At 37.6% G+C, this 16,964-nt stretch overlaps 2 protein-coding genes across 2 annotated transcripts; both read right to left on the bottom strand.

The window, feature by feature from the left end:
* Positions 1-1,396: 1,396 nt before the first annotated feature.
* On the bottom strand, positions 1,397-1,849 carry Smp_077380 (hypothetical protein). Its single transcript, XM_018790307.1, has one exon. It carries the CDS (start codon positions 1,790-1,792, stop codon positions 1,454-1,456), a length of 339 nt encoding a protein of 112 aa, XP_018655664.1. The 5' UTR covers positions 1,793-1,849; the 3' UTR covers positions 1,397-1,453.
* Positions 1,850-2,676: 827 nt separating this feature from the next.
* Positions 2,677-10,304, bottom strand: Smp_163830 (putative mitochondrial 39S ribosomal protein L39; the record flags this gene model as incomplete). Its single annotated transcript, XM_018790306.1, has 4 exons — positions 10,259-10,304; positions 6,087-6,466; positions 3,812-4,187; positions 2,677-2,891 (listed from the first exon to the last, which is right to left on the bottom strand). The coding sequence occupies exons 2-4, from the start codon at positions 6,441-6,443 to the stop codon at positions 2,677-2,679; spliced, it is 948 nt and encodes a 315-aa protein (XP_018655663.1). The 5' UTR covers positions 6,444-6,466; positions 10,259-10,304.
* Between the last annotated feature and the right edge of the window lie 6,660 nt (positions 10,305-16,964).

The following is a 16,964-nucleotide window of genomic DNA, read 5'->3' as shown; positions in this document are numbered from 1 at the left end:
TCAATCATTGATCACCGGCTACCATGGGACCGCATCTCCTTACGATGCTCCACCGCCTTGTGGACTAGACCTTCAGGTCAAAGGCTCCGGGTGTGGCCCCCTAAGAAAACCACCTGCTTCAGTTTGGGCACTTGAGCAGTATCACAGCCCTCACACAAATCAAATGAGATTTGTGAGGCGCATATTTATCTGGTGCTTTTTTGTACCAATATTTATGTGTTTAAATAATAAATGAAACCAGTTTAGACATGAACTCAAAAAACAACACTCCCATCATCTGTCGTTGGACTGGGTCAATACAGAACTCTCGTTCTGTTGCGTGCTTGTCTGTCATACTGGATGCAAAAAAGCCACAACATAAACGTTACTTAGAGTTCAGCTTAATAGTGACAATGTTAGCCAATCATTAAAGTGATATTCACCCCTATATATTTTGAGATAATGTCCAAAAAAACAGGTATATATTAATGACGAAACTAAAAGCTTCAGAAACACTAATTTAGGTGGCATCTACTGAAGTAGTAAGTGCTCGGGGACTTACCCAGTCAGTCTTCGAACACAAGGAGCGAAGCCAACGTAAGTGGAGGTTAACAAGGAGTCTATGTAGCATAACCTGCTTGTTGTAAGAAAGATACGGTAAACTTCTGTTCAATCAACGAAACAACCGTCTTAATCCTGAATTCCCAAGCATTAGTTCATTAAAACATTTTGAAAGGTTAAATGGCCATTTTGGACATCTAGAGGTAATAAAAAGATTTATTTGCTTCCATTCAGTGACATCAAATTTTCAGAGCCCACTAATTTGTGGCGTCAGATGTTTTCCTTAATAGCTTTTATCGTAAAAGTACTAAGATCTGATTGGGGTATACTTTGGAATTGTTAGTGGTTAAGAACGCTATATCGGCATTCGGAACTAGGCTGTGTCGTTTTAGGGTTTGTCTGTTCCGTCATGAAAATCAAACATGCGGGGATAAAGCCTTTTTTCAGCCTTAAACATAGTAAGTGTTATATGTTGAAACAATCTAGTACAGACCACTCGGTCAACAGTATACGTATAAAATAGTTGTTCTTGTAAGAACAAAGAAACGTGGAACTATATACAAAATACATCTTCCTTCCACGCAATTGGTAATTCACCAGTAGTTTTTTTCTTTAGATAGAAAGGACTTGCACCTGGAAGCGTGATCATTTACATCGACTTTCGTACCTTATCCGTTTATCTACCATAGTATAAAAACTATATTACTGAATTCTTAGTCACTTATTTGTCTGGTGCTTTGTCTTAATTAAAATGGACAACTATAGCAGATCACAGATATACGTAAATGTCCTTTAAAATGCTCAGCTTATGAATATCGAGTTTCAACGAGATACGGTTGCCGAACTTTTGAACAAATGGATCTCAAAATCCCTGAATAAAACGTCCTACTCAGCTAAGCTCTGTATTGCTTCTTCAAGCCGGTCTACCATTCATGGATGTGCTAGGGATAAACTTCTGACTTATGCCATATTGATGTGCATCCATAAATTTAGTTGCTCCTGTCGGGTAGGTTACATTGACCACGAAGCGACCACTTTCCAAACGCATTTCGGGACACTCCCCGGGGCGACTTTTACAAAGGATGCAAATCAGTTCAATATATGAACATCTGACCAACTTAGGGCAAGTTGCTCCACAAGAGTCTTCCTTCACAATAATATACACAACCTGAGTCCAAATCAAAAACATGCGCTGGAGACTTCTGTTAATCTCTAAGTTCTGCGTGCGAAAGCGAGACGTCCAAACTCTCATCCTTCATTTGTGTTAGTACCCTTCTGCAGGATGTTTTTATTAGTTTTGTAACTTTGGACCGTAATCATTTATTACTGTTCTTTGAGAATTATCATCCACTCAGTTTTCATGGCATTTATACATCTCATTTTTTCTTCATAACTCGAGAATCTAACCCGTTAATTACTTCTGTCCTTCTATTCTTCTCTAACCCCCGGGGTTATTTTGCATCCTCTCGTATCACTTTATGATACAACCCTTTCTATCCTTTTATAAACTTATTTCCCATACAACTATAAATACTAATGCACAACGTGAGTAAATAATTTCGTCGTACAGAAAATTCCTTCGGTAAATCTTTACTTCTATTCTGCATATTGATTGTCAACCGATTTTGTTGTGATGTTACAGAAAAGAATTTGTCACGATAATAAGACCTAGTGCCGAAAAATGGAATTAGCAGTCACAGTTGCATAGTTAGGATAGTCGAGGCTGGGTTTCAGAAATGCTATGGCATCTTTTGGAGATATCCATTCAAAAGGTATTTGTACACCCTTCACTTGTGATATTAATAACTAATGTAATATGAGACTTTTAATACACTGAGCACACTAAATTTACTGAATTAACAATATGATCGTAAGTGATTAGTGATATTATATTCATACAGTTTGCGGTACAATATACTACGAACGGCGTCTCGCCGTTCAGCTGTAGTTTCCAGTCAGGGACTGTTAACTAAGCAACCACAAGCAGCAAAAATCAGACACTACCTGACCAAACAATGGTTGTAAATTCATAGTTGTCAAGAGCGGAAACATCAATCTGGTATTTGTAGTATTCTGTTGCATAGTTATACAAGGTAGTGATTTCAAATGTAGTAGAAAACGAGATTTACAGTAAATTCATATGCTACGAAAAATCTGAGTTGAGCTTTCATGGTGAAGGTTCCACGTAATCTGGGTAAATGTCGACTTCTGAATTTGGTAATTTAGACCATTCCATAAGACGATGAAATGTCGTAAAATGCGTGAGGAATGCAGATGGAATAGCCACACCTTGAACACGATAAACAATGTTATTTGAAGATCCTCGGAGATAACCGATTCGGGAAAATGAACTGATGGATATTTTCCCAATAAGACCAGTGGATCGGATTAATGGACCATTAGTGAAACACTAACAAAGATAGGAGATTGTTATATGATAAACAAATTTTGTATCTAGCGTACATAAATCTTATGCAATAAAACAAAATAAGATTAATGTTACTTTCACATAATTTTAGACTGAAATAGCAAAAGTAATAATTTAGTGGTTTCCAATAACTACATACAGAGCATATCTTACTCTTTCGACACGTGACAAATTACATTCAGCCTATTGTCTAAATGAAATTTGCATTTACTAATGCATCCGCTTGTTGATATATATGTGGTGTAAACTTCATTCATTACTTCACCGAACACTTTTCTCTATCTGCGTTCACATATTTCATCAAAATATAGAGAAATGTGCCTTAACCAAATTATTTTTTAAAACATTTGTAACTCAAAAATAAATCAATCCAAGCTGTAAGATAATTCTTTGATAGGGAATGATGATACTAACTGGTTATTTCTCTAGTAGATAATGGTTTGAATTTAGCGACCCAATTTTTGGGGAACACACTCAAGATGATTATTCAGAGCTCTACGAATACCTAGAAACTTTTTTTCTTGGGAAAATGTAACATTATGTCATCAGCTTGCAGTAAGAAGTTACGGTCGATTTACATTAGCTTTTTCGAGCCATGCGATAATTACGACCTACATTTACTATCGTGTGACACTATATTTTGAACTAAATCGATAGACCTAAGTCAGTAAGAACCTTCACTATTTAACGGCAAAGTAACCATCTTATGTAAATACAATGTTATGATAATAGAGTTTGATGTCAGTACCTCAACAAATCTTCCCACTCGATATACAGGTAAAGTAGACCTTTCTGTAATTTTATACTTGTTCGAAGATAAATCGAGTTGTAATGAATTACTACTGTCTTGGTGTTTGTTGAATACATGGTTAATCTGTTGTGATCTTAACGGATTGTCAGCAAATAATTTTTGAAGTAGTTCACTGTGAATCGATACATCTAAAGGTTCGAAACTTAAGTCGTCCGCAGCCATCCGTTGAATATATGTATTTAATGCATATAATTCTTGAGGTGAAGGCTTCCAATTCTCTAAAGATTGATGTCCAGGACTGAATGAAATATCACATACGAATCCACCACTTTTCGGATTAAGTAAAGGGAGATTGATTACACGAACATTATGCTTTTCATGAAAAGCTGTTTCTAAAGTAGCAGCTAGAAGGAGTGTACATGATTGCCAAAATGCGTTATTTGCAATTGTTGGATCATAATGAGGATCCTATCAAATAAATATGAATAAAATAGTGAACAATTGTACAATATTATTGACGGGATCTATACATTACGGATAGAGGTTGTTTATATCACAACTTTGCTGTTTTTCTACGATTTTTAAGAATCATCCTGTCAGTATTATTTGTATGACTGTATTTATCTACAAAGTGACTCCACTTAGCATAAACGTAAAAACTAACTAGGAATGGATATTTATAGATGCATTTGTACCAGAGTTCTGACATCCAGGACTACAACTGAATATCCTAAGTTCAGATACAAACTGATTATCAATTATTTCATACTGGTTGCATAAGTTAGTGACCAGTAGCGGGTTGGCGTTCAAAACGAAAGATACCAGATTAGAGTATTTATATGGATGCCCAGACTGAGATCTAAGCATGTCTTGCTAACGAATCCCAAAAATGACGAAATGTGAGTCCTGGGTTAAAACGCTAGCAACTTTTCAAACATATGCCGAAAAGGAAATATTTTATACTTTCTTAGCCCCCGAATTATTTATTTATTTATTTAAACACATAAATATTGGTACAAGGAAGCACCAGATACATATGCGCCATACAAATCTCATTCGATTTGCTTGAGGGCCCAGGTGCCCGAACTGAAGCAGGTGGTTTTCTCAGGGGCCCACACCCGGAGCCTTCGACCCCGAATGACCTGGTACGGCCGAGAGTTAGGTCACGCCCTTTCTCTCGAAATGCTCTCACAAGACCACAGTATACAGCTTCTGCCAGGGAAGTCTTACTCACTGCCTTCTCGTGGCGGGGGTGTTGTTTACGAAATTGACAGGACGAAAAGAAAATGTCCGACGTTTTAACCAAGTCGATGGACACGGAAATTCCACCTAGGGGAGTTGGAAAACCCTGGTTCCAAACCAACGGTGCACATTTTTTTTTATTTTACTTTATTTAAACACATAAATATTGGTAAAAAAAGCACCAGATAAATATGCGCCTCACAAATCTCATTTGATTTATGTGAGGGCTGTGATACTGCCCAAGTGCCCAAACTGAAGCAGGTGGTTTTCTTAGGGGGCCACACCCGGAGCCTTTGACCTGAAGGTCTAGTCCACAAGGCAGTGGAGCATCGTAAGGAGATGCGGTCCCATGGTAGCCGGTGATCAATGATTGATTCATACGCCATTTGTTCCTTCAGGATACTGGAGCCAATGTGCACCATTGGCTTGGAATCAGGGTTTTCCAACTCCCCTAGGTGGACTTTCCGTGTCCACCAACCCGGTTAAAGCGTCGGACATTCGCTTTTCGTCCTGTCAATTTCGTAAACAACACCCCCGCCACGAGAAGGCAGTGAGTAGGACTTCCCTGGCAGAGGCTATATATTCGCGTGGCCATGTGAGAGCATTTCGAGAGGGAGAGCGGACTCTCCCCACTCTCGGCCGTACCAAGGCATTTGGGGTCTTGAAGTGTTTTAGAGATGTGCAATCCGCAAATACAACTTATGAGAAAGGAAATCAATAACAATTTAATTTCCACATAAAATGACGATTTAAGGTTAACTCCCAGCACATTTTCGTCACACTTCTTTACCGACCTTCAATGTTTAATGACAATTACTCAGATAATACTAGTCATTGTGGCTTGTATATAGCAGACTAACGTAAATGCACATTCAGTTTTACTGTGAACATCAAAAAGATTTCCACTAAGAAACAACTTCCCGTTCCAGTTAGCGGGGTGGAAAAGAAAAAGATAGAAGTAGTATCGTCGGGTTTGTGAAAAATTAACCTAATGCACAAACTCATCAGAGCGAATTGAAAATTCTCGTTTCTGTGGCATGAAAAATAAATAACCCTCTAACATAACGGGAACTATGATAGTTGCATGTAAACGTTCCTAAACAATTATGAAAAACTGGAACGAACCTTGAATTGAGCAAAATCAAGTGAGCAATCACATGACAATGGCCGATTCATATCCCATGGAGTATTGTTAACCATAGCAATAACACTTTCTTTGACCAATATTTCAGACAAATGCTTTGCACAATCTAGAGGTGTTGATATACCTTTAGTCATTTCCAAAGTTGATTCCCCCAAAACTCCATGATATGTAACAATGGCTTTCTCAACACGTGGTGACATGTAAAGGTTAGTTTGCTGCTCTTTAATTTCGTTCCACAATTGTAAACAATCAAGATGGCGTGAAATTTTAGACACTTCTTTATTCATACAAAGATTGCTACATAACCTAACATTGGGAAGCAATTTTTGTCTCCACATTTAGTATACGGTAGTTGGAGAATCTGAAACATTCAGAAAAACAACAACTTCAGATATATGTAGGGGAATGAAAACATTAATGGCACGAAAAACTGAAATTCGCCCGATTCCACATTTAGTAGTTATAGAAGAATTACTTCACACCATAAAGTAATTTCATCATCAACTACTACATTCTTAGATAATGCAAATAGAAAACAAGAGGACTATGTGATATATTAGAGCAATACATTTTGAACAATTTGATAATATATTCACCTGTCAAGACATTTATATAAGAAAAATAAATGCCAAACTAGACATATTGAAATACAGAGGTGATAATAATCAGAAACAATATGAATCACGGCATTTTGGATGATAAGTTAATGTTATCAGCATGCATTTAGTATCAGTAAAAGTTATCTTTGTACATAGGTAGGCTTCTGTATGACTAATGCTTTAAAAAACCCAAGTATTAGCCTTAGATAACTCCTACATAAAGTCAAGTACGCTGAGCTAAGACCTGTCTTATAACCTATTTTAATCATGAGTTAGGCAGTGGAAGATCTGTGTTTGTCATCTACCTGTTTTTTTATTCATTTATTTGAACATAAATAATGGGACAAATGGGCACCTAGATAATACACGCTGCACAATAAGAAAACGACATCGTGAAGAGATAGAGGAAGGTGAGTATAACGAAAAAAACGACATATGGATAAAAATGAGTGAGTAGTGAATAATAGGAGGCGAAGTTCAGTTTAAAAAAATACAACCGCAAAGAATCCAAACAGTTAAGGTTTCTCTTGTTTTTATAAAAAAGTAAAAGAAAATTGCAACAGGACTGCCACTGACTTCTTTTCTGAACTATGTCTGGTAACGTCTCAGGCCACTGAGTTGCCCCGTCTTTAGAATCCCAACCAGGAAGCTGTGAAAGACCGATAGGTGTCAGTCTTTTACAACTTTATTTCATATCCTGTACCGTGTCCACCATCCCAGTGGTAGTTGAACACGCATCACAATAGCTGCAAAAACATGGGGTCAAATGCCAAAATGTATGAGTTTAAATATATGCTATAATAAAGCATTCCTCATCATAGACATAAGAAGCCTACTATCGATTCAATTGAGGATAAACCTTTCCGTTTTATAACGAATGCATTGAAACCCTCCAATATTGGACACTGGTTGATTTTACGCCGGCGCTTAGTGTGTTCTAAAACGAAACCATCAACTGAGTAGATTAGGCCATAATGGATCAAACATAGTGAATATATAACTTCTAAAAGTGGGTTCACAACTAGTTTCACTATCAAAAGGATGGAAATCCAAGCTATCTTTAATATATAGGAGTACTTTGCTTTCGTATCATTTATTCTAATTACTTCCTAAGTAGGTGCAACCTAAAGTTCGGGAGTAATATCAATCACACACTAAGTTTCAGTCACAGAGGTGATAAATACTTTTGTTACATTTGATGATGAAATGTGTTTTATAAATTGCGAGGATTAGTCAACAAATCTTCCAAAAAGAACTAATTCGTACAAGCCTCAGTAATATCGGGTTATAAGACCGTACTACTCAGAAATCCTGAATTATCCATACTTTTCTCCCAAGATTTCGTTAGGTTACTAGCTCACCAAAAGCCTCTTCAGACGATCATTGAGTGACCAGTCCGACCGATCACGTTTTTTTAATAAACCTTGTGTGCATTTTTTTAGCATTATACTCCCATCCTATGTACTACCTAAAATTAACTTCAAAATTATAATAGGTCTAATTGTATAGATGTGTTGATTTATGTATCAACAGAAACTGTCATCAAATTTTCCTGCTTATCGACATACTTCGCAGTGCTATTCTTAGTAACATTGATAAACGAAATAGCGTCGAATATAAAGTAATATGCATCTGAGTAACATTGTGGATAAAGCAGTAAGCAAACAGCTTTACTGAACCTTATATATGCAGTTGGTGTGAGATTTGTGTGGATCTTGTGTCAAAACCATAGAGCAACAACAATCCATACTCTGGCGGACATATTTGCAGCGTGAGCTATCTGCAAAAAGGAATGTGCTTTTAGGAGTGCAGCAAAAGATGCGAAAACTTGTTACTATTTATCACACCTTAACTCACTAGAACTCAATGAAAGCAAGAAGGATAGGATGTGATATGTAATCAAGACCAAAGTCAACAAGGTTGCACAATCACTGAAACGACACCATCGGCGCATATGTATCCGGTGCCCTTTGTACCAATATGTATGTGATTAAATGAATAAATAAAAATTCTACTTTAAATAGCACCTCAAGACACACGTTAACAACTTTCAGAAGAGTGAACTCAAAAATCAGTGTAGTTCTTATAAACCAAATATTTTGGTTCTAGTTGCAATGATATCATTCGAAAACAATGCTTAGCCAGTAAATAAATCAAAAGTAGATACGGCATCACTTCTGTGTGGTGGGTAGCTATTTTAATTACTGTACATTTCAATCGCTTTATCATTATTTGTCTCAACCTACTATAATTCTATAATATAATACTATACTGCTTATTCATTTCTAATTGCTGTTTTTGTTACTGCGTCGGCGTCATTATTACTTAAAAAACTTTATACTCAGTGTTGGGCTTATCCTGAATCCTAATAATCTCAGAACCCAACACACCAAAGTGTTACCTCATAATCATGATGGTGCGCGATACAAATTATTTCATGTTCAGAATCAAGGATTTAGTTCTACAACTTAAACTAAGGCTTCTAAGTGTAATCTTGGTGGGCAGTTGCATAATGAACTCATTATTTGTCCAATCGCTTGCATGAATTATCCCGAGCTTAGGAAGTAGCTTATTCAGAGATACCTTTGTGCGCCTTCAACTATCGAAATGTTGTTAATCGACCTACCGCGATGAAACCTGATATGCTATTGTCGAGTATAAATAAATCTTATGCTCCCGATGCAAAAGGTAAAAAAAACTGAATACTACCACTTGGATTATTAAAAATCTGAGAAGTTAACGACGAATGCTTCAGCAGTGTTGTCTACTACATACGAAAGAAAATCTATTACTCGACTGAAAATCCGATTTAAATTTGGCACTATTTAACAGACTTCATGAGCCTAAACGATTTCTTCTAAGAGATGTCTCAGAAGAAATTTGAGACTTCAATGGAGTGTTAGATTTATTTACACCCGACAATAGCATATCATGTTTCGTCGTCCCAAGCAATCAATAAAAGGGGGAAAAGGAGAAATAAAGCGGACGAAAGGGTAAATAAACGGAAAAATTAATTTCCCCCTATTACGTAATAGGTTCATTATTAAGAGTTTGATAATTGAGAACGCATGGGAGAGTCCATCATTATTTCCGTATTTATAACCAATGATTTATTTGAACCAGAAAACTAACAAGCCGGGAAGTAATGGACTGAATAACTTCGCCAAAGGTCGTACAATTCGAAATTCCGCCTACGATTAACAATGTTTTTTAGATCAAATAAGTGTAATCACTTCATACACTATGTAATATCCAGAAACAGCATTGGGTCTGTTAGGAATGTTCTGTTCGCCGTTTTCATAAATATTATTCGTGAAAGTACACTGTAACGACTTTAACTATGTCATAACATCCTTGAAGGCCATTCTACACTACATTAGAGTTTCGGCGTGGATTGTTATTGAATAGTACTGTCAAGTTTTATCTTTCTTAATCATAACGTCGATGACACCAAGTGTAGAGGAACCTTCGTTTATTAGGTGAATCTATAGAATTATGGTCTCTTCGGTAATAGTATTACTACAATAATAGACCTAATCCCATTATATGACTACCTCAACTATAAGATCTAACGTGCCATGCCATCTCGAATGCTTCTTCAAATGTTCACCATACCCAGCACCCCCAAGTGTTACATGATGAATGTCAATCTCTTCAGCAACTATATGTCCAGTTTCGGGGATCATGTGGTTTGGAACCAATACCACTTAAAGCTCACATGAGGTTTTTTTTATCGTGCAAAGGGTTTACATGTATCATTCGTCTCATGAGAATCGTTATCATTTCGCTATTTTATATACCATTTTGTCGTGAGTGTTATTTGTTACCGTTTGGCTTTGCTCACAAACAGACATAAGTCTGTAGTGTTGATCGTTTTTGGCACATCATTAGTAACTGTATGTATTGTCATACCTTGGATAAGCTCTTTTATTAGGATCCACTACACACTTATCAGTTAAATATGACGACACCGAGCCTAGAAAATTTAGGCACGTATCACTGCTTCTGAAATTATCAAGCATTGCAAATCTGCAGTTGGCTACATCCTTCAAAGTTCCTGTCATGAATAGTGCTAACCCTTATCGACAGCAATCAGTGGGACGTAAAACTATAACTACTCAATCTCTATAGACTGAAATTGATCTCAGTGACTTTTGACGGAAACTGGTGAATTTTTCCAAGTATATTGGTTAAATGGGTTGCAATGCAGAAACCTTTCGGTAAAATGGCTTCAGATGATCTATGTCTAAGAACATTTTGATAAAGAGTGTTTATTCAATACTATATATTTTCATCTGCACACTGTGTATTGGCTTAACAAACTGCTGAGATCGTCGTTTATTGTGAGTGTGAAGATAACCGTTTTTCGGCTTTTCCAATGGAACAAAGCTAACATGACTCGTTTAAAAAGATGAATGCAAGACTGTAGATAGAAAATTTATTGATCCAACCACCTTTGATTCACAAGTACTCAAAATGATTTGTGATATTGTTATGAGATATATATTATTTTATGTACCTAATCGGTCTGTAAGTCCGGACTTATTGCACTGGGATTAATGCACATCACTTAACAGTTCAATGTATGTTTGCATTGTACAGGACCAATGAAATAACTGTCTTAAACAATAAATAATGAAGTTATTGAAACTCCTGAACCTCATTACTTCTATGGAACTGAATATCTTAGCTACTCAAATCCTTGATTAAATATATCAAAACAACTGGATTTCTGAAACTTCTGGTCACTACCGTATCGAACAATGTTTCTGCTAACTTTCACAGGAAAAAATGCAAACTAACACCTATTGTAATCAAATTATTGAAAGAAACGGATATTTCCGTCAGCTAAGGAATACGATTGGTCTTAGTTTAAACCTACTTAGTTCGCTCATTCAATTTCCATAGCTTCACTGTAATCACCCAGTTTTTGACCACTGGCAGTTTCCGAACACGTATATAACTGAAGTGCTTTGGGTTTGAAGATACCACAGGTATTCGGAGTTTGACAACGCTTTAACCAGTAACACCTATTATGAATCGTGCCCACCCAGTGAAATCAAAAGACAGGAGCGAGGAGGTCCGAAGATATATATGATAGATTATCAATATATTGAGAAGTGACTGATCTAAACTGTCGAGTGATCGCAGGAGAAGCTGAGCACGGCGTTCCCACTCGTGATCTAGTGTGGATGCATGACCGAGCACCTTCAGCTAGGTGAGTCTGTTGAAACCAATGTCGTCAGCATCCTATTTTGAACACTTACAGAGCTATTGATTTTTGGGAATTATTTACGGCTACAGATTCATTACCGATGCAATTCCGTCTACTTATGATAGCGTTTCATTCTACTTGGTTATACCACATTTATTTCTGGTTGATTTTTAATCGTTACTCGTCACTAATAGTTGTAGTTGTCCAGTTTAGCTATCCTTTCTGTCTCAACAAGTGTAGCTGTCATTTAACGTGCTTCGATTTATGGATAACTGCAAAGTCAAACTAGTCGTTAGATTACAACCAACAAACGTAATTCAATGTGAAGGGGATTGATTGGTTCCCCGATCTCAAGATAGCCGATCAAGAATGCACAATCGATGTAACTGCCCTAAAGTGATAGATCAATTCACACAAAACTGTAGTTAGTGAGGAGCCACAGAAGCGGAAGCAATATGTTCTTACCTAATAAATACTTCAGTAACAGACAAATAGACTAAATGGTTATACCTTAACTATTCCTCCATGAATATTGTGTGTTCTGCTTTTCGTCCTTCCTTTTTCTTACACCTTTCTCAGCCTCCTGCAGATACTCCACCGAAAACAGATATGGCACGGGTGACTTCGTCCTACACCGTTATTAAAGTTTCCGATGTTCTGGAGGGATATAAGTTCGAAACTTCTAAAAGCCCCCAACTTCGCATGGATCTATTCTCGACCATCAGTTGTATGTTGCAACGCTACCTCCATAAAGTGCGCCAAGTATGATATTGACATGTTTCTTACGAAATCCATTTACATTCATATCTTATGAAATATCAACCCAGCTGAGTAATTTTCAACAGTGAAAATTGTAACTTCTTTAACAATTTGATCTTGCCTGTAAACCGGCATGCTTCATGTAACAATCTGTTATTTGAGAATAAATTATTATTATTATTATTATCAATATGATTGAAGGAACACAAATTTGGGTGAATGTGAGTAATAAACGAGTCTTAGATCAAAAGTCGAACATAATTTGGGGGGACAGTGAGAGGTAACTTTATATAAGAAAGAAAAAGATGTTGGCGTCACATGAAACGGATGAAGCATCGTTTCACTAACTTATTATTCGTTTCTCAAATACTGTCTTCTGGTTAACTTCAGTGGTTAATGGTGATCATGCTTTCACTTGTTATTTCTCACCACCAACCAGCAGGCAAGACTTCATATGACCACGTTTATACAGAATAGACTGATAAGCTCAAGCATGCAAATAGAAACGATTTACTCTCATCATTATCTGTGTTTATCAATAAACTTTGAATTAATGTGAAAAACGTTTTTAGGTATCTGTCCGTGATCTTCCTTAATTCTCAAGAATCAAAATAGAATCCCATATGAAGTCGAGTGACAAAGGACGCTAGCACCACCGATATCCTAATCTGACATTCGTTTGCAGTTAGCTGACAACTGGGATAGCGTGGGAAATGCCTTTAATTTGTAGTTTCCTCAAGTGAGCAATACACCACAATAAATGCTTCTAGCACTGAATAATGACTCAATATATCTCTCTTATTCAGTTGATACGAATTATTTGTGTGACTATTAAAAACCTGACTTTTATGAATGGTTTAAATTCTATATTTGTATGTTTAGAAATCTATGTAAGTCCATCAACAATTAGTTTCAAAAAGTGTAGACTCAACTAGATATAATCGTGTTGAGTAGTGCGTCGTGACCGCAAGTCATGAATTCCTTGACGAATGACATTCTTACATTGGATATTGGACCAGTTTGTTATACTATACTAAGCTATTCATGCACACTGACGAACTTATACATATAGAAACATTTTTATTGATAAAAACTCAGGCACTATGCCTCCCTAATCTGGAGCGATAACTTCACTTACACAAGACGTTACTGAACTGTAAGGTCACGTATGTTATGAAAACCCCAAGCCTTTTATCATGAGTTTAATTGTGGTGTCAATCTACGATTTTCAATCTACAATAGATAAGACTGTTAAACCGAAGTGAACTTGTTTGCAAGCAAGCCATTTATCTATCCTATTCAATGGGCTTCAGTCTATTAATCACTTAAACTGTTCTTCTTTACTTGATGAAAATGGAATTCAGCATTTAGCATTTCCACTCCAACAGTTCCTTCTGGGTTTGATTCTTCAGCGAAAACTACTTGAACATTAGGATTAATTTAGAGAGCGAGGTCCAGAATTATTAATATGCTATATAAATTGTCATTATCTTTGATTCCCATTTGGTTGGAACCCACCGGTGCTGGAATAAAAACCCAGTTTAAGCGAACATTCGTAGATTGATAACTTGGTACTTTTGCACACAAGAACTGATCTGTACCATATATTACGGAAGAAGTCTTGTTACTTATAGTGTTATTATTATTAGGTAAGGCCGTAAAATTGTTGTCTAGGTCTATGCTATTAGAATAATCGAAGTGAACTCGAGATCATAGATTCGTGTGGAAGTCACATCATTATCTATACTGACTTGTCCAGTCGTATCAGAGAACGATTTGTATTAAGGACTTACGGAGAATAAATTCGAGGTGTCTGAATAATAGTGGAGTTAATAAGAGAAGCAAGAGGTTACATAGAGTGACAACGCCTGCATCGCCGTTTCATGCCATACCGATCAAGTATGTTTTACATTCGCTACTCCCGACCTCTAAGTGTTTGAAGATACGACCAGTATTCTAGTTTTGCAAGTAGCGACCAGTAACACCTTTATTCGAATCGTCCCCAAATTAGATAAAACCAGAAGTCAAATGCGAAGAGGTAGGAAAGATATATTTGATGCGTTATCAATATATCGAGAAGCGTTTGCTCTAATCTGGCTAGTGAACGTAGAAGCTGTGTCCCACGCTGAGTCGTAACGTGATCTGGTGCATGACCAAAAGCCTTCAGTTAAACAAGTCCACTTAAAACAATTTGGTCAGCATCAAATGTCGAACACTTAAATAGCTAGTGATTTTGGGGAATTATTTACAGCTATATGTTAAATGTTGAATGCAAACCTTTACAGATGTCGTACATTAAGCTTTGAAGATCGCATGGTTTATAATCCATATCACTTTAAGACCATCCTCGCAAGGAAAGTTTATGTTCTAATAGGGAGAGTCGTCTTACTGATTTCGGAAACCAATGGATGGACGCATTTACATAATACACCACAAGGTTTAAATTATCAACGAAACTCGGTTCAGTGCCTTCACACTCTGAAGACGTACTATAATTTACGCATTTTTCTCCCAGCCGTATAGGCGGCCTCCCGGCTACCATCTTTAATACACTTCAACTAATATCCTAGGTTCATGGACATTAGTAAAGAACGTCAACGATTGGGTACGGGTCGTAAGGAAAAAACGGCAAAATGACGTAAAAGGGAATCCTACCCCCACCAAAAGGGACGAAAAGCCGAGGTCTGATCACAGCGACAGATCAGTCATTTTCCATAGAATCAAGGAGAGTGACAGCTCAGAACCGAAAGCTCATTTTGAGCATGACATTGTGTTGATAAAACAACTACTCAACCAAGTTATGCCCCAAAACATCTCCGGAGTCACCTTGCTAAAGGTGTATAGACTAGGAAACCTGGCGCATCTGAAGCCAAATCAGTCTAGACTGCTCAAAGTCGTTTTCAAATCCCCAAACGAACGCGACTTAATCTTAGAAAACGGACACAAATTAAAGGGTTCAGGAGTTTTTCTCCGTAAGGACTTACCGTTGGCGGACCGTGTAAAAAGACGGGAAGCCGAAAAAGAACTACAGCTCAGATTAGACGCTGGCAAAAAAGACCTGAAAATTGTAAATTTTCGGGTTGTGAGGCTTCGACAGAGGATGATGCCGAAGCCACTCTGGGTGAAGCCACCTAAATAGGCTTCGGATCTGTTATACCAATGCCCGGAGCTTACTCAATAAGCTACCGGAACTAGGTGTACAGACTGACTCAACTAGGCCAGACATAATCGCAGTCACAGAAACATGGCTGACGCCGTCTATAGATAGTAGGGAACTTGATTTCGAGGGTTTTACATTAGTAAGGGCCGACAGAATACAAACGCCTAAAGGAGGGGGAGTAGCTCTATTCATTAGGAATGCTATTCCATTCACCATTATCGATAGTGTATCCCATGAGAGTGGGACGTATGAATTAGTTAGCTGCCGCCTGAAATGTAGGGGACAAGAGTTGCTGCTTAGTTTGATCTATCGCAGTCCAAGCTGTGAGGTAAACGAGGTCCTGCTAAGCAGTCTCAACACTTTATCACGAAGTGATCGATGTCTGATCCTAGGGGACTTTAATGCACCCATGGTGGACTGGGGAAATTTGCGGACTGAATCGTCAGCAAATTCCTTCGAACAGGAACTAGTTGATGCGGTAATCACATGTGCCCTAGTGCAACACGTGAAGGAAGCAACTAGGTACGACCCGGGTTCTGCATCATCCTTACTAGATCTTATATTGACTTATTATGAGGATGACGTTGCAAACCTGGATTACATGCCACCCCTAGGCAAATGTGATCATGCAGTTTTAAGCTTTGACTTCCATATAACTGTCGATCACGAGCACGCCTCAGCTCAATCCAGACCTAACGTCTGGAAAGCAAACATACCAGACATCATGAAATCAGTATCATCAATAGATTGGAAAATAGACCCAGAGTCATCAATCGAAACGGCTTGGGACGTATTCCGGAATTTATACTTAAAAGTTACCGCCCCCACATCCCTTGGACTACACCTAAGGGGCCGAGAAACTCCCCACCGTGGTTCAGTGGGGAGGTTCGCATCCTTCTCCGTAAAAGAAGGAAAATGTGGGACAGATTTAGGTTACTGGGGACTGACGAGGCAAAATCTCAGTATCAAAAAGCTCGAAATACCTGTGCCTCGACCCTCCGTAAGGCCAGAAAGCTGTACGAAGAGAAAATCGTTAGGGAATCCATAGAATGCCCTAAACGCTTTTATTCGTATATAAACCAAAGGACAAAAAGAAGAAATGTTCCTTCACTATGGGGAGACAGTA

This window comes from Schistosoma mansoni, chromosome W (assembly GCF_000237925.1).
Source record: "Schistosoma mansoni strain Puerto Rico chromosome W, complete genome".
Taxonomy (NCBI): Eukaryota; Metazoa; Platyhelminthes; class Trematoda; order Strigeidida; family Schistosomatidae; genus Schistosoma; species Schistosoma mansoni.
The sequence above is the reverse complement of the archived record's forward strand: the minus strand, read 5'-3'. Positions and strand labels throughout refer to the sequence as shown.